Source organism: Gambusia affinis, linkage group LG07 (assembly GCF_019740435.1).
Source record: "Gambusia affinis linkage group LG07, SWU_Gaff_1.0, whole genome shotgun sequence".
Taxonomy (NCBI): Eukaryota; Metazoa; Chordata; class Actinopteri; order Cyprinodontiformes; family Poeciliidae; genus Gambusia; species Gambusia affinis.
Window position 1 is genome coordinate 14,897,569 of NC_057874.1, and position 21,682 is coordinate 14,919,250.

A 21,682-nucleotide genomic window follows, 5' to 3' on the forward strand; every position below is an offset into this window, starting at 1 on the left:
TGTGGGCTGCTGTTCGCTTCGTGTCAAACTTTGCAGCTCAGTGAAAAATGTTTGCATTGAAAGATACTCGATTATTCTTCCAAAATGTAAAGATTTGGAGTTTGTTTTTCACATTGAATCTGATTTTGGCTCATTCGAGATTGTTGTTAATTTTCAGTTTTGTGTTTCTATTAGATGTTGTTTGTTTCTGTGTTAATTAAGCCACTTTCTCTCGGCTCCTCAGTTCTGGATGCTCCTGGTCAGTATCACCTGGTTCTCATGACATTCATCCACCTCCCCAGCAGCTAGCTGCCTTGTTGGGAAGCTTATAATCTTCCTCTTAACAACACATAGATTCCCTTTGGGGTTCAGGTCGGCGGATTTTCCTGGCTAATGGAGAACAGGAATCTTTTGGAATCTTTGACAGTGCCAACTCCTGCTGGGAAGTAAAATTAGCATCTTCATTAAGCTTGTCAGCAGAGGGAAACATGAAATGCTCTAGACTACTGCACTGATTGTGGATTTCAGAAAACACATTGGAACATTGGAACAAATCATCACTGGACTTCAAGCAATGTGGATTCTGTGCATCTCCACTCTTCCTCCTGGGAAATTGATTTCTAAATAAAATGCAAAACTTTCATCTGAAAACTGGACTCTGGATCATTGTGCAACTCCTTTTCTTCTTGGTCCAGGTAAGACTCCTCTGACGTCGTCTCAGGAGTGGATTGACAAGGGGAATATTTGTGAATGTGAGGCGGCTCTTAATACACTAACTCCTGCTTCAGCCTTGTGAAGCTCCTCCAAATTCTTAAATGGATTTCACTTAGCAATCCTCTCAAGAATGGGTTTCTCCCTGATGAACACAACACAAAAATAGCTTATAATCTCTCAAATGTTTATCGTTATATCTCTGATGAAACAGTATTTAGCACACCTGTTGTCTTTTCTCTTCTGCACTATATCTTTTGGGATTTTTAGATGTACTGCTTTTATCAAAACAGTTCACTTAGAATAACGGAAGAATATTTATTTATTTATTTATTTATTTTTTCACTTTGCGAAACCTTACAACCCTTTTTTTTGAAACACAATTAAAAAAACAAAAACAAAAAAACTGGTATATATTTGCATTACCCCAAGTTCATGTATAAAAATAATTAACTTATCAATACATTAGTAATGGAAAATAATAGTCATAACCTCTCCACCACTCGATATCTCAAAACTACATTTAAAGACTCGTGTTTATTCTTTGGCACTTAAACCAGAGTGAGCTGAGACAATTTTGTCTTAATTTGTGCTTATATTGCTATTATTATTGGACTGTCTAGTTTTTACTTCATTTGCCACCGTTGTTATTTGTACACCCTTGCTGTTTTTAATTATTCTCATTAACAAATTTTATTCGATCGTGATCAGTTAACAACAGAGCTATTATTTGATCTTAATGATAGTTTCAAAATAACTCTTTTCCTGTGTGAGCCGACAAGCATATTTCCCTGTCTGGACTAATTTATGCTCATTCAATCATAGCTAAGCTGTAAGGTTTCTGGTTGAATCCTTTCCTGCCATTCACACCCATAGACTAACGCATTTTCCCGAGGTTTACCTTGGCTTCCTCCATCTATCATTCCAATAACCCTCCAGGAGAATTGCATGGTATTAGTGGTCGGATGTAATGGATTTGGATTCTGATTGATTTGCAATCTTCACTGGCCACACAGCTCTAAATCCCCAGTCTCACTGTACGAGTTTGCAGTCGTGTTTGAAGAAGCTTCAGTTTTATAATGCATTGTCCAGTAGCAGGACTATTTCTCCAAACTAAGACAAAACAACATACAGTAAAAAGCACAAGACTTCATAAAAATGCCAAGCTTTTTGGATTACCTGATGATCGTGCTAAAGGACATTTTATTTCATGCATGATGTCAAAAATATTCAGATGTATCTTGTTTTGTTTATTTAGAAGAAGCCACTTTCCTCATTCACTACTGGTATTTCAGAGGTATATTTGAGTAAAAAATAAATAAATTTACTGCCTGGGACATTTCTCTTGCTTTTCTTATTTTAGTATATGTAGTAGTATATGTTCGGATAATCTAAATTTAAAATCCTGACAAAATGACATAATTAAATGATTACATAATTTTTAAGGGGTAAAAACAGGCAATACCTTTTTTTAAATAAAAAATGTCCAGTTTTGTGTTGACAGCACATTGAATGTCTTGTTTGTTTCATACTGAAATTAGTCTGAAGGATTTAGGTACGAGTAAAAACCCAAAACAGTAGGAAAAACCTTTTCACATCTTCGAAGATCTTATAAATGCAGCCATGTAATAACCGATTGTTTAGAATTTGCTCAATTTAGACACTGAAACGTAACAAAAACCTAAAACAGAATCAAACACTGTGAAAAGTTTAATAATGACAAACTTAACTGAATTTATCAAAGGGGGTTGTGAAAATCTTCGTCAAATACTCAGGCCTACAGAAAAACACTTCAGGTTGTTAATGAACTTAAGTGCTTCTGTCTGCAGAGTATCTATTTTCCTAAGGGACGAGTAGATAAACTTCACTAAATAAACAAAATAATGTTCTATACCTGTCTTGCTGCAAAAAGTAACAAATCATCAAGCAAACACCAAAAAGATTTTCTGTTCAATTAAAGAGATTTGGATGAAGTGAGATTATTGTTTTAAGGTTGATGCCATTGTAATAAATTGTAATAAACTGAAATCTTAAAGAGACACAAAAGATAAGATACAATCTTTCACAATTGTGTGTGAAAGGTGTCCTAAAAAAGAACTTGATCTGATCTTCCTGGTCGCAGCTGACAATTAAAAGTGGTGCTTTAAATGAGAGAAATAAAATAGATTGTTTACTGCACCTCAATCTCTCTTTGAATTTTAATCTAAGACTTAATCAGAACAGGTTGCAGTGTAGAAAGAAATGTTGCCATGCATTATAATATGCTCATTCATCCACATCACACTAAGCTGGTCAGAGAGCAGCATCTTTTCTCTGAGAGTTTGCTCAGACTGCCAGCATATAAATGAACACTGACTCACCGAGACATTAAGCTGCCTCCTAAAAGACATTGTCGGATGCAAAACTTGTTTTCAATTTACTTTTACTTGACAACAACCTTTTGCTAATTTTCCATGTGCAAGATGTCCTGCACTTCTGTAATTCTTGATCTGTGCAATCTGAACTGTAAGCTTGAAAACAGATCATTTTCTCTGTTCAGACCCACTTGACACATTTATGCTGTCCCAAATACACTACTTGTTGTTCAGGACTTAAAAATCACGTCAGTACCAATTCGGTTAACCCACAATGTGTTTTTGTGTGCTGGGTGCAGTCAGTGCTTCTGACTGCAAAATAAAACAACATAATGTGTGTACCAGAACATAAATGAGAGGATTTTTTTAGATGTTTTATAAGTCAAACTCTGAGGGGAAAAATGTGTTTGCAATGACTCCCCCAGCATCAGCCTTCCAAGATGGAGTCAAAACACAGACCTTCAATCTAGACACATATCTTCACTCAATTCGTGAATCATTATTCTGATAAGGACGCAGAATTTGTAAACACTTCTTGTGTCAAGAGAGTTAAGTTATGTAACTGTTTTCCAGTCCAAATATTACCCAAAGAATGCATTTATTGCTTTATGTAAACAACCTTTTTTCTTTTTTTTAACCAGATTTCAAAGTAACCTTTCTTGTTTAACGCTATTGTTGACTTAGGTAAGACATCTAAAAATAGATGTTTGTAATATTTTTGCTTGAATGGGATCGTGTCTCCTGGTGGCATTTCCTGGGTTGTTTATGTATTTTTACCCATTAAGGCAGACCACAAATTTAAATTAATATAGTAACAGTTATTAAAGCCATATTAAGTATTATGTAAAACAAAGATTGCTCTTTGCTCTTGGGAGTTCTTTTAAATATCAGGTGGAGAGGGCAAAATAGAAAACAAAGGACAGATTTATTTTAAGGAATCAATCCAACACTATCCTATAAAACAGATAACATGAAACTTTTATTGTTTTTAAATTGTAATGTTTTAAAACGTTGTCATATGTTTTACTAGAGTCACGTGTCAAAGGAGAAGATAATTTGTCCACAATATTTAGTCCATACGCCTGAGGCCAAAATTTCACATTTTGGTCCATTTCAGGATGGCAATGTTTTTGGGAGAGGTGGCAGCTTCATCATAGTTATCAGCACATGAAATTAACAACTTTTTTGAGACTGGTATGTCTGGTTAAGGCTTATGGTATGGACATTTGTCAAAAGTCTATAATATTCATTCCACAGGTCTTGACAGAGCATAATAACACGCATATAATGAATTTAATTGAAATGTGACTTTGTGTTTTTATCTCAAAATATGTGTAAATGTGATTGAAAAAGATAAAAAGTGGTCTACTTGAAGGTGATTGTATATTGTTGTGGTTGTAAAACCTGTTTTCAGCATCTTTGTGGCCAAACGTGGAAAAGACATGTTGGTTAAAAAGTCAGTTTTTTATCTGTACTTGCACAAACTAGAAACAATTCAGACTTTAAAATGTAGTCATATCCTTCAACTTTGGTGTATTGCAAATTTTTTGAATATTTTGCAGATTTCAAAAAAATTCCTCATCAAGTTTTTGTGAGCATTATGCTCAGTCTTCAGAAAAAAAACAAAAAAACAAATCTGTGGGTTGCTCTGGTTAGCTCTGAGGGTCCAGTCATAATTCCAACACTCCTTTCAACCCTCCTTCCAACATTGCTTCAAAGTTCAGTGAACATTTTACCCTGAGATAAACATACTTCTCATTTCTTTTGGTTGCCTCATGTGAAAGAACACAGAAAAGGATCAGCGAGATAGAGTAACTAAAAAATAAGAGAGACCAAAGAAGTAATGCAACAGAAGTTGAGGGATAAATTGATTATTGATAGGCAGGAGATGTCAAGCAGCTAAAGGGCCTGCTGGACTGGTCTCAAGACAAGCAATGGACAATAACAAGGAGCTGATTCTTGATTCTAGGAGGAAGTAAAGAGAGGACACTCATATCACTGTCTTATGAAAACAGTTTTTTATATTTCTATGGTGTCGGTCTTGTGAAATCAGGGTCAGTGAGGTTGATTAACAAACTGCTGCAAACAGGCCATCTGACTTCTTCTTAAACCCAGCAGAGTTAAGAAGATGTTTTTCTTTCTCTAACCAAATTTTAAAAAAGACACACAAATGAACATAACTTGCAAACTTAATATTTTGCTCACATGCAATTTTTGCTATAAGCCTCCACTCACACTCTGCCCCTAACTTCTAGGTTTCCAATCTTCTCTTCATCCCGACTGTAATCCCACATGGTGCAATGACCTGCCTCACCTATGAAAATGGAGAGGAGCATGAAGTCGCAGAGGAAAAGATAATAATACGGTAATAAAAAAGGTATACTCTTCGAGTGATGAGAAACAACAGGGATGTTTTAAAAGTAATGTAAATGACATGTTTTCTCAGACCATGTGAAAATACCCCTGATCTTATCAGGTGACTTTGGTGTCAACTTTCGGAACATATTTCTGTAATTCTGTGACTCAGTGGGCAGTCAGTTTATTATTGTGAAAGTAGACATAGAAAATGTAACAACACTTGTTAAATGCTTTTGATATTACTCATTAGTCATTAATGAACTTGCTGAATCACAGACTATTACACAATACACTGTGGGCTTTTTATTCATTTGAAAATTGACAGAACTGTATGAGCTAATATTTGTATTTTCCACTTTTGGTATTTTCCCACAGTAGCTAGCCAAGATATAGTTGCTGATATAACAAGTAGAATTCCAGATCTTGGACAAAATGGAGAGTATGATGTATCCCCTTTGAATATCTGAAGATCTGAAGAAGGCATATCTCAAAAATATTAACTTACACCATGAAAAGTTGGATAATTGCCAATGACAAGTAGAAAATACATTTGAATGAGACATTCTCTTTTTAAATAAATTTCACCATTTATGGACATCAGATATGAAAAATACAAAAATACATTGGAAACAATTTCTGGGAACGAAACAGACTAATCTAAACATGACATCAAGAGCAATCTTTACAAGTGATTGTTATACAAATGGGAATTATGGACCTCGTGGGATTTGGCAAAAGGGACAAGCAAATCTATGGGTGTTGGGCTGTATCACAACAATCATTTTCAAGGTCTTGTATGGATAGACATGAGAGCAATGGTGATTCACTCTTTCCTGGACCAGTGAAACATTAAGACAGTTTGCACAAGAGAGTGAACACATTGTGAAACAGGAAATACATTGTTTGGTTCTGCATAGTAAACATTGCGACAGTTTGTTCGGCATTCTGCTTTAATAAAAGCGTATGCTTGCACAGCATTTATAGTTACTCTATTTTATACACTTATATAAAATAAAGATGATGGATCTATTCTCACTTTAATGTATTTCTGAGGAGTTTTGTATGCAGAGTCATTTAATCTTCTCTCAAGCTACTTATTGGATTTAAGTGTCATAAAGATTACATTTTTTTCTGTGCTATTAAATTTATAGATGGTATTGTGTGTCAGGGCTTTTTTCACTATAATTAATTTCAGAGAGCTGGGTTGATTAGTTTGTCTGGTGAGCTCAATTAAAGGAAATCTACTTAAGAAGGATGTTCCACATTATTAAACAGGCCACAGGTTTCAAGCGATATAGGAAAGAGAAAGAATCTCTGCTGACAAAAATCATCAGATAGTGTAGTGCTGAATGACAAGGTCTGAAAACATTGGATATTTAATGAAAACTGAAGCGTTAAACTGAACTGAAGCTGTGAAGAGATTTGTGGCGGATTCTGAACAAAGATGGGTTTGTACAGATAAAGGCATAATGAGGAAGGTTTCTGTTTATCAGATTAAGAGAGCCGCTGTTAAAATGCCTTTACAAAGCAGCAAACAGTTATTTGAAGCTGCTGGTGCCTCTGGAACCTCAAGGTGGAGGATCCTGCAGAGACTTGCGGTGCATGAACCTACTATTGGGCCCCTGACCAGAGCTCACAAGCAGAAAAGGTGGCAGTGGGTCCAGCCGTACATGAAGATTAATTTTCTAACAGACTTGTTCACTGATGACTGCTGGGCCACCGTGGATGGTCCAGATGGATGCAGTAGTGGATTGGTGTTGGATGGCCACCACATCCCAACACAGCTGTGACGTCAGCAAGGAGGTGGTGGAGTTATGCTTTGCGCTGAAATCATGGGGAGAGAATCATTGGTCGGCCCCTTCAGAGTCCCTGAAGGTGTGAAAATGACCTCAGCAAAGTATATGGACTTTCTGACTGATCACTTTCTTTCATGGTTTAAAAAGAAGAGCCTTCAGTAGCAAAATCATCCTCATGCATGACAAAGCACCATGTCATGTTGTAAGGAATACCACTGTGTCATTGGCTGCTATGTGCATAATAGGGGAGAAACTCATGGTGTGGTCACCATCCTCCTCTGACCTCTGACCTCAACCTGATTGAGAACCTTTGGAGTTTCCTCAAGCAGAAGATCTGAGGGTGGAATGCAGTTCATATCAAAACAGCAGCTCTGGGAAGGTATTCTGACATCCTGCAAAGAAATTCAAGCAGAAACCTTCCACAAACTCACAAGTTCAATGGATGCAAGAATTGCGGTGTGATATCAAAGAAGGTTCCTATGTTAACATGTAACTCGTCTGTTCAGATGTTTTTGATTGAAGTAGCTTTTGATTTTAGTACATATGACCATCTAATGCTGCATATTCAAAGAATGACCGTTTGCAGTTCTTTATAATGCATACAATGTTTAAAAAATCTGTTGTGTATAATAATTTGGAACAGTGCATTTTGAGTTTTTTATTTTTGAAAACAAATACTGTTCTCATGGGGAGCTTTGTTCAGTAAAAATTGATTTATACTGTAATATTTCATGACTTGAAAATTACACTGTCCATCATTTGCATTGATTTTAAGAAAATCTGAGAAAATATAACTTGCATAATCATTTGGAACACTGTGTATAATCCAGGACTCAGGGCTCAGGACTCAGTCAGAACGGAAGTAATTTTACTGTCCAGCTGCTAAGGATATGTTCATAGATTAATCCAGGCATGCTAGGAAGCCCAAGGGAATTTATTTGCTCATGAGACTTTTCCATGCTGACATTTCTTAAAATTTTATTATTGAATTTTTCACAATTTGCCCTTCTGTTCCCACTGAGCATTTTTAAAATATCATCAAAGCCAGACAGTTTAAAAATATGCATCAATGCACAGTAGTGTGAAACAACTCATTTCTGCGTTTTTTTGCATTTTTGTCACACCTGACTTTTATAGACCATGAAATAATGTTATCAAATTATGATGACTGAACAAAAAAAGCAGCTTTCAAATGTTTCTTTCTTTCCTCAAGTGAAAAAAGTCTGGTAACACGAGGCAGGTTAAGATCTCAAAAGCCTCTGAATCATGAAAAATCAGTCAGTCTGTAAAAGTTCCCACAGCCTTTGCTTAAGGTTTTGTAAATGCCAGTGCATCATGATAAAAGCATTTATCCACAAATAGAAAAAAAAATCTTCCTGTTCCAAAAACACAGTTCCAAGAGCACATTATCGATTCATTTAGGAGGTAACTAAAGAACCCAAAGGAACATCTTATGAACTGCAGGCTTCACTTGTCTCACTTTAGCTTAGCGTTCACGATTCAACATTAAAAGACAGGACAAATAAAATCACATCCATTGAAAAGTTCCAAAAGCAAATGCCAAAGCTGACCAAGAAAAATTAAAAATGCTTTGCTCCTAGCAGATTGGCCCTTGTGCCCTTTAGCATCATAATCCCTTATTTGTGGTGTAATGTACAAATTCTCAGCCCAAAACTAAAACACTTAATCAAGTAGATGCAAAAATGTGTGCTTAAGGTACTCAGAGTAATCAGCTAAGTGCTGTAAATTGCTGACATTTGTGAAGCAGCAGGAATACCACTTTAACTTGTGCACATTTTGTCAAATTTTCAGTTCTGTCTCATAAAGTTCTCCCTCCTCTGGGTCACCAAATGAGCTGCATGTGATATGGAGCCACTCCAGTCGCAAAGCGAACAATTCCCTCCATTTAGAGCTGGCGAGGCTTGATGAGGAGCTGCACGTTCTCTCCCTAAATTATCATGCTTCAACAGCCACCATGGATTCAACACAATGAAGCCCACTGGGAGCCAGGACACATTCAGAGGGCTTGTGAGGGTTCATTTCACATGTTATTCTTTGAAAGTTTGACATTTTGCAAAACATAGTGCCTTGAAAGAGCATACTCTGAACTTCTGTGCATTTGATCAGGTTACCGCCACAAATAATGTAGTTTACAGATGATAAACCAACACAATGTGACAACATTGTGAAGTTGATAGAGAATGATCCAAGATTTACAAATGATTTGCTAATACAAATCTGAAACTGTGGTGGGCATTTATATTCCCCCTAAATCAAGCAATTTACTCTTTTTTTATATATATAGAAGCTGATAGTTTTGCACTTTTTTCTTCATGAAATAGAGAAAGCTTGGTAAGAATGGACTGTGACATCTGTAAACACAAACTTTCTAGTCTTCAAGCCTACAGATTTTCAGCTGACCTTAAGTTTTGGCCTTTCTAGCACATGGTATTCACATATGCTCTCCATTGTCTACTCCACTCTGAGATTTTGCCATCTTTCCTTCTTTTTTATACAAAAAGAAAAAAAAAAGTCTAACTCTCTAGGAGCGTAAAACTGGTAGCTCCATCTGTCATCCCAGCCAAAGGTGGTTCTACAAAGTACTGACTGCTTACAAATGCACGTCCCACGTTTCAGCTCCTAAATGTTTTTAAAAAGAGTTGAAATCGTATCCTTCTTATGACAATTATGAAGCACATTGTTTTGATTCATCACATAATAATCCCAACGATGGGGATTTTGTACTTGTAACACAACCAGTAGGAATCTTAGCCAAATAAAAACAAAAAAAAAATTAAAAATTAAAAACTACAGGTTTTAGGATCGCCAATGACCTCATCAGCTTTGAACACAGAGACTCACTTTTGTTCCCGTATAACTGAGGATATGATTCAGTTCCTGTTTTTATTACCCTTAAGTAGTCATGATTGTGCTCTCATTCCTGTACGTTCACCTCTTGAGTCATCAGTGAAAACACTTGGACTAGAAAAAAAAAGAATTTCACTGCTTGATTTGAATTTAAACGTACCTGATCTAGTTTAACAACATAGACCACAGTATGCTGTAGATTGACTAAATAGAAAATTGAGTGATAAAGTTGTCTAATGCATGCTAGAAAATGTTGCACATCAGCAAGGCCAAGATAAAGTCATCCAGAGTTTTCTTCCTGTTTTGGCTGAAAAAAGCCAATATGTCATTAATTGAAGGATCTTTTCAACCTTCCCTGCTTAACAACACCATCCGTCTTGTGCAGAAGGTCACTACTACATAAATCACACAGTAGCAATGACCATTCATCCTGAGAACATAGTTGTTACAGCAATAAAAAAGATCATTCAAATGTGGGTGAATATTGACTGAGTGAAATAAGTGTACCCAGCTGTGGCTTAGTTTACTCTCACGTGAAGATTTACATTCTGAAGCAAAGGTGGGACTGTCCAACTAAATATAGAGAAACAATGTTAGAGCGTTATGCCAAAGCCTAAACATGACTACATTCAGAGATTGTAGGCAGACTACAATTTTAAAACAGCACAAAAAAATTGCAAATGGGAGGCAGACATGGTAACACGGAAAAGACAACTGGAAAGAAAAAAGTTCAGCTACATTCGACTGCAGACAATACAGTCATAGATATTACAAATACTATTTTCTCCAATCCTCTGTTCATATCCTGGCTATGACCTGTCTGTGTGAAATTTGCATACTCTCCCCATGCATGCAAGGCTTTTCCTCCTTTCAAAGCCTAAAAACAAGCATGCTGTGTTAACTGGCTGCTCTGAAGAGCTCTTTGCTAAGTCAAGCCAAACCAGCTTTATTTACAAAGCAAAACACCAAACACTGACAAAGATTTTGAACATAAAAGCGATGGTGAACATGTGAGCATGACAGTATGTCCTCTGAGTCCCTGTTTCCTCTGTGTTTCAGCAAACTTATTTTCTCTGAAGCGATTCAAGCATTCCTACTATTTCTTTTAAATACACCCATTTCTGAGGACAAGACAAGGTCATCATTCTGACATTTTTGAGTTTAAAATTCCCCTGCAACTAATACTTTAAGGTCACTGAAGATTTTGAGGCAGGTCAAGCCAGAATTATCTAACTAATTTATCATGGCAATGAAAAAGCACTCATGATGGTTGGAGAAGACGTTGTGCATGTTGAATTAAAATGTGTCTGCACTTATGCTCCAATCTTCAAAGCCTTAAAGGGATAGGAACATATTTTTCAATAGGGGTGACTCAAAAAGGGAAAGAAATCTTACCTGCAGTAGAAAAGCTTATTGATTTTGACAAAAGGAGTAAATCTAGGTTAGCTGGTTTCAGGTAGACAAAATCACCTAAACCAAAAACATTGCTGTGGTTTAATAAAATTATTTTATGAACCTTTGAGCTGCTGGCACTCTCATATCATCATTGGGCAGTAACTACACAGAAGGTAATGATTATTTACGGTGGAAATTAAGGTAAACATTATGAAAATATGCAAAAAATAAAAAAGAAAAAAAGAAATTTTGCATGTGAAATGCACTCACAACCCCCCTGTTAGTTACATCTAATCAGCTATTATGCTGATAAGATGAATCAACCAATCACATGACATTTAGATACTACAATGTGATCAAGATGACTTACTTAACTTCAGTCAAGTATCAGAAAAGGGAAGGAAGAGAATTCATAATATTTTGAGCATGGGACAGTTGTTGCCAGATAGGCTGGTCAGAGAGAAAAGATAATTGCAGCTCAGAAAAAATACTTGATACAACTAATATATGCAGAACACCTCTCCTCGAAACTAAACATATAAGACTTCGAGGCAAACTGGTCTATCAGAGTAGACCACACCAGATGGTCTATTTGGAAATTGCCTTAATTTCCTGTTTTTAGCAGACAGGAAAATGAAGCAACAATTTTCAAATGCTGACATCAGAAATGATCTTGTCACACTTTACACCCCTTAGTACCAACTGAGCATCTCTTGAATCTTACTGTCTACCTGGGTGTTGCTGCTGATCAAGTCCATCCTTTTATATGATTACAACATACACATCTTCTGATGTCTACTTCTGGGAAATTAATATCACATAGTGTCACAAAGTGTAAAGTATCTAAAACTGGTTTCTTCAACATTACAGTGAATTCATTATATTCCACTGGTCTCAACAGCAAAAAACCCCCCAAAACTTTCATTCATATAAAAGAAGTCCAGTCAACAGATCTACTGCAACAATGTGTTGCAACCATGTCAATGTTGCCAAAATCTCAGAGGATTTTTTTTTTATACTTTATTAAATGTACGCCTTGAAGAGTTATATCAAATCTGTAAGCAAATCTGGGTCTAACCTGGTAAAAGGAAGGCATCTAACTGATAAAGATACCAGTGAGAGCATACAAAGAATGAAACATGTCAAGCACTTCCAATCAGATTATTATTAGAAAACTGAGGCAGCGTAAAACAAAATTGCATTTAAAATACTTTTGGCCTGAACTCCACTTTAATTTAGATTACGGCTTGACGCAATTCTAATCCCACCTCTCACCTCCAATTCCTGTAATAATCATCAGCTTCTGTCTTTACTTATTTACAAAATAAGAGGTCAAGACCAAAGGAGATCTCCACCATCATAAAAGGAGCTACAACATGAAGATATTTCACCTACCCTTCAAAAGGCTTTGCTCAATCTAACAGGGCCATTAATTCATTTCTTAATTTATTGGACTGATTAGGTCCTTGACACTTTTACACCCAAAAAATGGCTCCAATGGACTTGTATTTAATAATTTAAAGTTGTTCTGACATCTTGGATAACTAAGAAACTGCATCGTTCTGCTTTTGAGTATGAATTGGATTATTTATGGGGAGTCCAATGAGTATTTTCAAGAGAAGATCTTCCTAAGTGAAACACATGCAGAGAATGCAATCTGTAAGGAATTCATACTTGTGTAAAAAAATCCAAAATCAAATAAAATAAGTGTTTTAATTTAGATTTTATTATGTTTTCATGTGTTTACTTTTCTGTTACTAGGCTACTCAGGAAGAAAACACTTACATGTTTTATTCTTGGAGCGTCCTGCTTCACACAGGAAGATCCCTGATGATATATTCTACTTTCATTTTCTGTGACAGCTAATATTGGCTTAGATGTAAATACTGTGCATCCGGTATTTTAAAGGTTCATTAGTTCAACAGTAAGCTTCCATGACCCTTTTGGGTCTGACATGGTCTTTTCTCCAACTCTGTATTCGTTGTAGACAATTATAACAGACAAGGCTTCTTATCACTACAAAAGAACCCGTTTCAAAAATATTTGTGTATACTCTTTGATCAATAAGAAAGTTCTTTGGGGTTTTCAGCGCTTAAGCTAGAATCAGAAAAAAAAAAACCCTAATCGTTTTCAGAGTATGGATATTCATTGTCTTGAATGTGAGGGAAGGGGGCGCCACCCACCATATTCTACTTCCTGTCTGCACCTCCTCTTGCAACCTGAATGCCGCAAAGTGTGCCCAAGATGGCCCTCATTAAAGAAAATGGAGATGAATTTTTGATTGTACCCATTCTTCATGTTCCAGCACACTTTTATGTACTCTAATTTATATGCTTCCCATTTGCATTTTTATGTTTGTTTCTGTGCATCTGTCTTGCAGCAGAGTGCAGCTGTTTTCTAGTGATATCCCAGATCATGTTGTCCAAGACAGTCTTATTGTCTCTCTGCAACACAAAACACATGACCATCTGTCTTCATCTCCTGTCCTTTTATTGTACAGCCTCTCCAGAGCATTTAGCCCTCAGGCTTTGAAGTCTTCCACCCCTTCCTTATGTAACTTCAGTCACATCCAACACACCATAAAGAAAGCTCCTACTTCTGCCAGAATAACACCAGAAATGGGAGTCTGACGGCTTTGACACATAGGATACCAAAAGAGGTGTATTTCAATTCATCATTTAAAATGTAAATAATTTATCTACATCGTTTTACAAACAAACCCAACTGAGAGCAGTTTTTTGGTTATCAAGTGTTTTCTGGCATTACGGCAATAATCCAACATTTTAATGTACAAAAATATTATTATTATTATTATTATTATTATTATTATTATTATTATTATTATTATTATTATTATTATTATTATTATTATTATTATTATTATTATTATTATTACTACATTTGTATTTAATAATGGCATTTTGTACTCACCTCCTTGGAAGTTTCACCCGTTAACTGCTTTTAGTAAAACCACTGAATATCAAAGTGACACTTGAGTTTTTAAATTCTTAAACAGTAAATTACTTAATTAAAAAAAACACCAAAAAACAACTGGACTGGACAGGAACATCTCGACCCTGAAGCTTTTCTCTGTTCTTCCTTGCAAAACACCTTAAAAGCTACCGAAGCCTCCTTGAGGTTTAACAGGGTGTGTACAGTTCTTTTCAAATCCAGCCACATATTTTCAATAGGTCATCGAAGTTTTGATTTGGCCACTCAAGAATGTCCAGCTTCTTGTATTTGTGAAAAGTTTGCCATATTCTCAGGATCTCCAGAAAGCTGTCGCTCTCTGACACTCTGAACTAGATAATCCTCCAGGATTTCCCTATGTTTCTTCCCATCTATCTTGACAAGACCTGCTGGTAGCAACCTGCTGCCCTGCAACCTCAGAGCATGATGCTGCCACCACCCTGCTTTACGGTGGAGATGGTGAATTTTTGGAGATGTAAAGTGTTTGTATTGCCAAAACACAGCATTGTCTGATTACCAAAATACTTTTTTTGGGGTCTCATTAGACCCAAGAATGAGCCACCAAAGCTTTTGACTCATTCAGTGGTTGTGTTGTAGGTGTCTTGGTGGCCCTACAATACAACCATTAAGATGGATTCAGTGATCTCTTCTCCTCGTTGGTTGAGAGCGGACCTGTGATTATGATGAACTCACACACATCAACATGTAACTTCCATTTCACTCACAAAAATGCTGCTGACTTTCCTTAGTTGGTTCTCTTTAAAATTAGGTTCATAGGAATTGAAGGGGGTTGAATATTTATGCAAGCAACCACTTTACATATTTAGCTTACGTATTTCTAAATAAATCGGACACCTTTTAAGACGTTTATTTGTGTTAAAAATATCAGCGCACTAAAAGGATGAAACATTCAAGGTAGATGTATACTTGTTCCTGGGAAATGTAAATGTCTTGCTTGTAAATAATTGACACGATCAGGCATTTTTTGAATGGGATGCACCTGTCATGTGAATCCTCCCGAAGACTTAATTTGTCCACTCCCACAGAGGGAGAGCTTTCAGTCAGACATGTTACTTTGCACAAAACAAGAGAAGGACTTCTAATAACATGAGCTCTCCACCCGAGCGTCATCATATTTATTTAGGAAGATCATAAAGAGGACCCCGGAAAAAGACAAAGATTTTTTTCTATTTTTAGACTGAGGCATAAAAACAAAACGCAAATATTGAAATGACTTTGGGGGTTTTTTCGGACTCCGGGGGTGGATTCCGTGTGTTTTGACCCTCTGAAGATACCAGATCTGTTAATCCGCTCTTTCGGGATCTGTTCATGAGTCATTCTCTTCTCCGGTACTCCGTCCCGCTCCTCAGCCAGCCGGACCGCGGCGCCACGGGGTGGAGTGGAGGGGAGGACACTTCTTTCTCGGAAACTGATGAAGTTTTGCGAATGGCGCGTATCCAGACTGCACGTCCTGTACTTGCATCCTAATCCCAGAGCGTCAGAGTTCGTCTTCTTCTCTGTGACATAAAAAAGAAAATGCGAAACCTAAGCAAGGGTGTCTCGGTCGATGCCCACAAACTCAAACCGGGAACTCTTTCGACGTCTTCACGCTGAGCGCACCTCTGATCCAGCACCTGTGACCATGACTTCGGCTCTGCCTCTCTACATCGGAATGGAGGTGGTGATCGCCGTGTCCTCGGTCATCGGCAACGTGATGGTCGTCTGGGCTGTTCGCATCAACCGGTCTCTGAGAGACACCACGTTCTGCTTCATCGTCTCTTTGGCCTTGGCTGACATTGCGGTCGGGGCTCTTGTCATCCCGCTGGCCATAACCATCAGCATCGGGCTCCAGACGCACTTCTACAGCTGCCTGTTGTTCTCCTGCACGGTGCTCGTCCTGACCCAAAGTTCCATCCTTGCGCTGCTGGCCATCGCTGTTGATCGTTATCTGAGAGTCAAAATACCCATGAGGTAGGCCTAAAGGTGAATTTTCACTATAGTTTTTAAATACATTGTCTCATGTGTCTGGAGGCTTTTTGTCTGCTTGAACCTAAGCGCGCTGAGGATGTTCTCTCCAGGGTTTCCTTTTACTCCTACATCTTTGTGCGGTGGATTTTTTATTTTATTTTATATGTTGTTGTTGTTTTTTTTTTTTTTTTACTAAACCATAATCTGATTTCAAATACGTCTTACATTAGAATGCAAATTACTCACACCCCTGACAGATTTAGATTTTAAATTAATCAAATTCTTAGAAGTTTGTTTCTGATTGGAAATGAGAGGTAGCCTATGAAAAGGCAATAAAGGAAGCAGTATCAGTTAAAAATAAGATGTAATCTTTCTGTCTGTGGTTATACACCCTTATTTCATGGAAAAATCTTGTAATTCTTATTTATTATAAATGCTGACCAAAAGTTATGATGCTTCTGCTGGGATATTGTTTATTAATCTTTGAGGATGGAATGCCTTATTACTATCACTATCATCTTTAGCCCAGTCTATAGATTCTATATTGAACTCTAGGTAAGACAAGTTTGTCTAATACACTATGGTTTTACAACGCCAATGCATTAATATCATCTAAAAAGTACATGATAGAGGCTAAAAAATATTTCCGAGTACTGCCTTTATCAAAATAATTTTCGGAGAAGGTTTTAAAGCTTGGTGCCTGATCATATTTTGTCCTCACATATTCTTATATATTTTTTTATAGAACTGCCAATGTTGAGCCATTGGACAATCAGCCAATAAAAGGGTCTGTAAGAGAATGCATGATTGGTCAATAGGCTCTCGGTGGATGCTTCTAGGATTGTGTAATTTGTCAAGCCAGCAAGCCAACACACACATAGAAACAAATGCTCCTGTGCACAGTCCAGCTCTTTCTGTGAAAGGACATCAATACAAGTTAAAGTGACATTAATCAGGAAACATTTCTAATTTGTTTCCTGATTAATATTGGCCATTATATGAATACTGACAGTCTAACTGTTCTGGGCTCTGCTGGACATGTCTGCCTGCTTAGGGTATGTTGGGAGATAATACAAACAAACTCCACAGCAAATTAAAAACGTAATGACATCACAAAACTACTAAATAACTAATATCTTTGTAATTTTATTTAGCCGTAACTTGAACCAGAAATTGATTTCCCCTCCTCGTGCCTCCCTTGGGACTGTGGAGGGACACGCTTTAAGCACTGATTGCTTTTTATAGCTGAGGTGTTTGTATTTGTTGATAAGGTTGGCCTGAGATTTGAAATTTGTTTCTCATGCTTTGCTGGTGAGCTTGGAAAGGATTTACAGGTGTTGGACAACAACTGGAAACCCTGAAGAGAATCAGTGATGGACAGAGAACAGTTAGGATCCAATTTTTTGGCTGACGGTGAGCTTATTGGTATGCAGCCAGAGAGCAGCAGCTTTACCAGCAGCTCCAAGGGTTGGGCTCCACATGTGGAATTAAAAGAAATACTGATGCCACATTTGAGTAGTCCTCCTCCAGCCATAATCTCTTTTAACATCCTTTAATTATTTTGTCTTGTGAATGTGTTCACTCCTTTTCAAGGAGGAAAAGTGTTGAAAAAGAAAAATAACTTATTTTATCAGTGTGTTTGTTTTTGGCCAACTGAGATTACCCAGACAGCATGCAGCTGTGATAAGGAGGAGAAATACTCCTTATTGTTCCTAATATGTACTCACCTGAGTACAATTCTCACCTTCTTTTTTGTCACAGTTACAAGCGAATGGTGACCCCTCGGCGAGCTGGGACAGCCGTGCTGTTGTGTTGGCTGGTGTCCATAATAGTGGGCCTCACGCCAATGTTTGGCTGGAATAACCTGCAGTTTCTCCTTAAAAATGGCACCGTGACCACTGAAGATCTTGTGGTGACCTGTGAGTTTGAGACAGTCATCAGCATGGATTACATGGTCTACTTTAACTTCTTTGGCTGGGTCCTGCCGCCTCTGCTGCTCATGCTGGCTATCTATGTGGAGATTTTCTACATGATCCATAAACAGCTCAACAAGAAGGTATGGCTTGATTATTCATACAGAAATATTTTGTTGAGTAATTATTTTTCTTAAATCAAAAACACCCTTAATTTTTTTTCACATATTGTCACATTATAGATGCAAACATTTATGCTTTACTAGGCTTATTTGACCAGCATTTAGCTCCATCTATCTTCTCCTCAACTCTGTCTCTGTTGAAAAAACCCAAAAAAACTGTCACGATGAATGACCAAAATGCAAACAGGAACGGGGAGCATGGATCATGATAAGTGTTTTAATAAAAAGAGATGAAAAAATCTCCAAAAACCACAGGGAACACAGGGAGCCAGGGGAGAACAAACCAAAAACATTAGGGACAAACAAAAGCACAAGGAGTATGGTCAGGGGAACTGGATTTAACAAGAATCAACAGGATCTAATGGGATTAAAAAGGAGGAATCAGTAAGAAGTGTGAGCAGGTGAAGGATTTAAATACTGTGAGGGTGAATGTTGGAACAATGGACCTGGGTTGATTAGCTAACTGATTGCAGATGTGAGGAGAGCGTAGATTCAAACTGAGGAGAAGGACAAAGAGAAAGTGGCACAGAGGATGAGGGAGAGTAGCTAGGGTTCTAGGAAATGAGTCTAATAGTAAAGCAGAAATAAATATACTAACCCTAACTAAACATTACCCAAAAAGAACCAGACACAGGAAATCTTGAATCACAAAGAAAAGACTGAGTTAAGAAAAACATGAACACGAATGATCTTATTTAATAGAAATAAGAAACTAAGGAACACAATGACAATGGAACTATAACGAAAAAATCAAAACACCAAAACAACCCAAGATCCTAACGACATTTTCACAGCATTATGTTACCACCAGGCTTTTACAAGAGGCATGTGCATTCTATCTGACAGGAGTACCATCTCTCGGTATGCCTTGGGCAAGGTTTACATAAAACTTCCCAGGATTTTCTTAGGGTCAAATTTACACAACCAATACTTGTCTGGATTAATAGATTATCCCACCGGAGCTGTGGATCAGTGCAGCTCGCCCAGAGTTACAATGGGATTCTTGACTGCTTCTCTGAATAATTTTCTCCTTGCCTGGCAATGACTTGGTAGTTATCCAGTTGGTCGATTCTTATTTTACTTTTAGGAAATGGGTTTAACAGTGCTTTGTGACCCCAATAAAACATTAATAAATGCATTGAAGTTTTTGCTGTACTGTCACAATATGGGAAAAAGTTAGAGGGTTAAAATAGATTAAAAAAAGAAATTCAAGTGTAACATCAATCAGAATATTTCAAAAAGGATAAACCTTGTTATTGCTTCATTAACATTTACAATAATGTTTCATTATTTTTCTTAATGTCTTTGAAGGAGACAGCAAGCCACACGGATCCCAGACGATACTTTGGAAAAGAACTTAAATTAGCCAAGTCTCTCGCCCTCGTCCTTTTCCTCTTCGCAGTCAGCTGGCTCCCACTTCACATTCTCAACTGCATCACCCTCTTTCTCCCGAGCTACAAGATGTCGATGTCCCTCCTTTACGTCGCCATCATTCTCACCCATGGCAACTCAGCCGTCAACCCCATCGTCTACGCTTTCCGCATCAAGAAATTCCGCACAGCATTTCAGAAAATCTGGAAACAGTACATGCTGTGTCAGGACCCCATCGGCCGCCTTCCTCAGCGAGGAAGCCAGAGAGGCCAGACCCGAGACATGAGGCTCAGGCAGAATGATGATGACGATGACGATGTTTGACCTTTGGGAACTAATTGTGCTATTGTGTTACTGACAATTTTTACAGCAGTTGTTTACAGATAGTGAGAGACCTGATGCTCAAGGAGCTGCAGATCCCAGTGACATTAAGGGTACAGAGAAAGTGAGGCTTTTATGACCAATCTCTTGAACTGAAATCAGCAAGTGCATATGTGTAGAACATGTGGTACTATAGCGTTGTGTACTGTATTCGTTGACTAAAATTACAATTCAAGGCCTTTGACATCTGAAAGAGCTCAAGACTATTTATTAGAGCTCAAGCTTTAATGAAAAGCTTTTTAATGACGCTTTTCATTAAAAAAGCTTCATTTTGTGGCCTTAAGGACAAAAAGGAACTGAGTATTGGTGAATAGAATGACTCTGGTGAACTTGTTGTGACTGTAGAGAAAGCTTCGAATTGAAGTTTGGCACTTTAAGAAGGTTTATGATGTTGGGTGTGTTTGTTGCTGACGTGGGGAAAAAATTTCAAATCAGAATCTTTAGTAAAACTTCTGGTTTTATCAATATTAAAGTAAAGTTGAAATTCAAACTCATTCCAACTGTATTAAAATTTCTTAAAATTATCCATATTTTGTCACTTCAGTATTTTTTATTATTATTATTATTATTATTTTTTAGAAAAGCCAACAGAGTAGAGAATAACTTTGAAGGTAAAGAAAAGTTAGAAATGAATCATGAAACAAATGTTTGAATTTCTTTTACCATTAAAAAAATATGGAATTTATTATTTGGCCTGTCAGTACAGGGAGCATAGTTTTTGGAGACAAAATCTGAGATTGTGATAGATTTGTTTTACATGTGGACCAGATGCCAGGAGACTAATGGAAACATTAACATAGAGGCAAATGTTATGGTTTTCGACATCTGAAAGATCAACTCTTGTTTCACAACAAGAGTGAAATCATTTTTCTGTGTATCCCACCTCTGACATGCTTTGTCAGACTGCTTTTCCATTAAACTTCAAATGTAAGATAAAAAAAAGTTCATGATAGGAGCCATATTGCTTTTTAGCCGAGCCTTGCTTCAGGCCTGTTCAGAATCTTCTTGTGCTGAATCTTGATGTTCTGGAAGTTAACGTTTTCCCCAGGGCTGCACAGTGGTGCAGTTGGTAGAGCTGTTGCCTTGCAGCAAGAAGGTCCTGAGTTCGATTCCCAGCCCGAGGTCTTTCTGCATGGAATTTGCATGTTCTCCCTGTGCATGGTGGGTTCTCTCCGGGTTCTCCGGCTTCCTCCCACAGTCCAAAAACATGACCGTCAGGTTAATTGGTCTCTCTAAATTCTCCCTAGGTGTGAGTGTGTGTGTGTGAATGGTTGTGTGTCCTGTCTCTCTCTGTGTTGCCCTGCGACAGACTGGCGACCTGTTCAGGGTGAACCCGCCTCTCGCCCGGAACGTAGCTGGAGATTGGCACCAGCAACCCTCCTGACCCTTTTAGGAACAAGGGTGAACAGAAAATAGATAGATGGATGGATGGATGG

At 37.5% G+C, this 21,682-nt stretch overlaps 1 protein-coding gene across 3 annotated transcripts; it reads left to right on the forward strand.

Annotated features, from left to right (window-relative positions):
* The first annotated feature begins 341 nt into the window (after positions 1 to 341).
* On the forward strand, positions 342 to 21,412 carry LOC122834189 (adenosine receptor A1-like). Of its 3 annotated transcripts, XM_044122379.1 has the most exons (4): positions 342 to 674; positions 5,300 to 5,421; positions 18,161 to 18,455; positions 19,806 to 21,412. In XM_044122379.1, the coding sequence occupies exons 3-4, from the start codon at positions 18,171 to 18,173 to the stop codon at positions 20,187 to 20,189; spliced, it is 669 nt and encodes a 222-aa protein (XP_043978314.1). In that variant the 5' UTR covers positions 342 to 674; positions 5,300 to 5,421; positions 18,161 to 18,170; the 3' UTR covers positions 20,190 to 21,412. The 3 variants fall into 3 exon arrangements, with proteins under 3 accessions (XP_043978314.1, XP_043978311.1, XP_043978312.1); XM_044122376.1 differs by lacking the exons at positions 342 to 674; positions 5,300 to 5,421 and adding an exon at positions 15,333 to 16,402; XM_044122377.1 differs by lacking the exons at positions 342 to 674; positions 5,300 to 5,421 and adding an exon at positions 16,276 to 16,414.
* Positions 21,413 to 21,682: the final 270 nt, after the last annotated feature.

Bases quoted from the DNA above. Each gene is read 5' to 3' on its own strand.
- LOC122834189 (XM_044122376.1), top strand. From the start codon at position 15,999: ATGCCCACAAACTCAAACCGGGAACTCTTTCGACGTCTTCACGCTGAG. The intron at 16,403-18,160 runs GTAGGCCTAAAG...TTTTTGTCACAG, and splicing joins AGAGTCAAAATACCCATGAG to TTACAAGCGAATGGTGACCC. The intron at 18,456-19,805 runs GTATGGCTTGAT...ATGTCTTTGAAG, and splicing joins ATAAACAGCTCAACAAGAAG to GAGACAGCAAGCCACACGGA.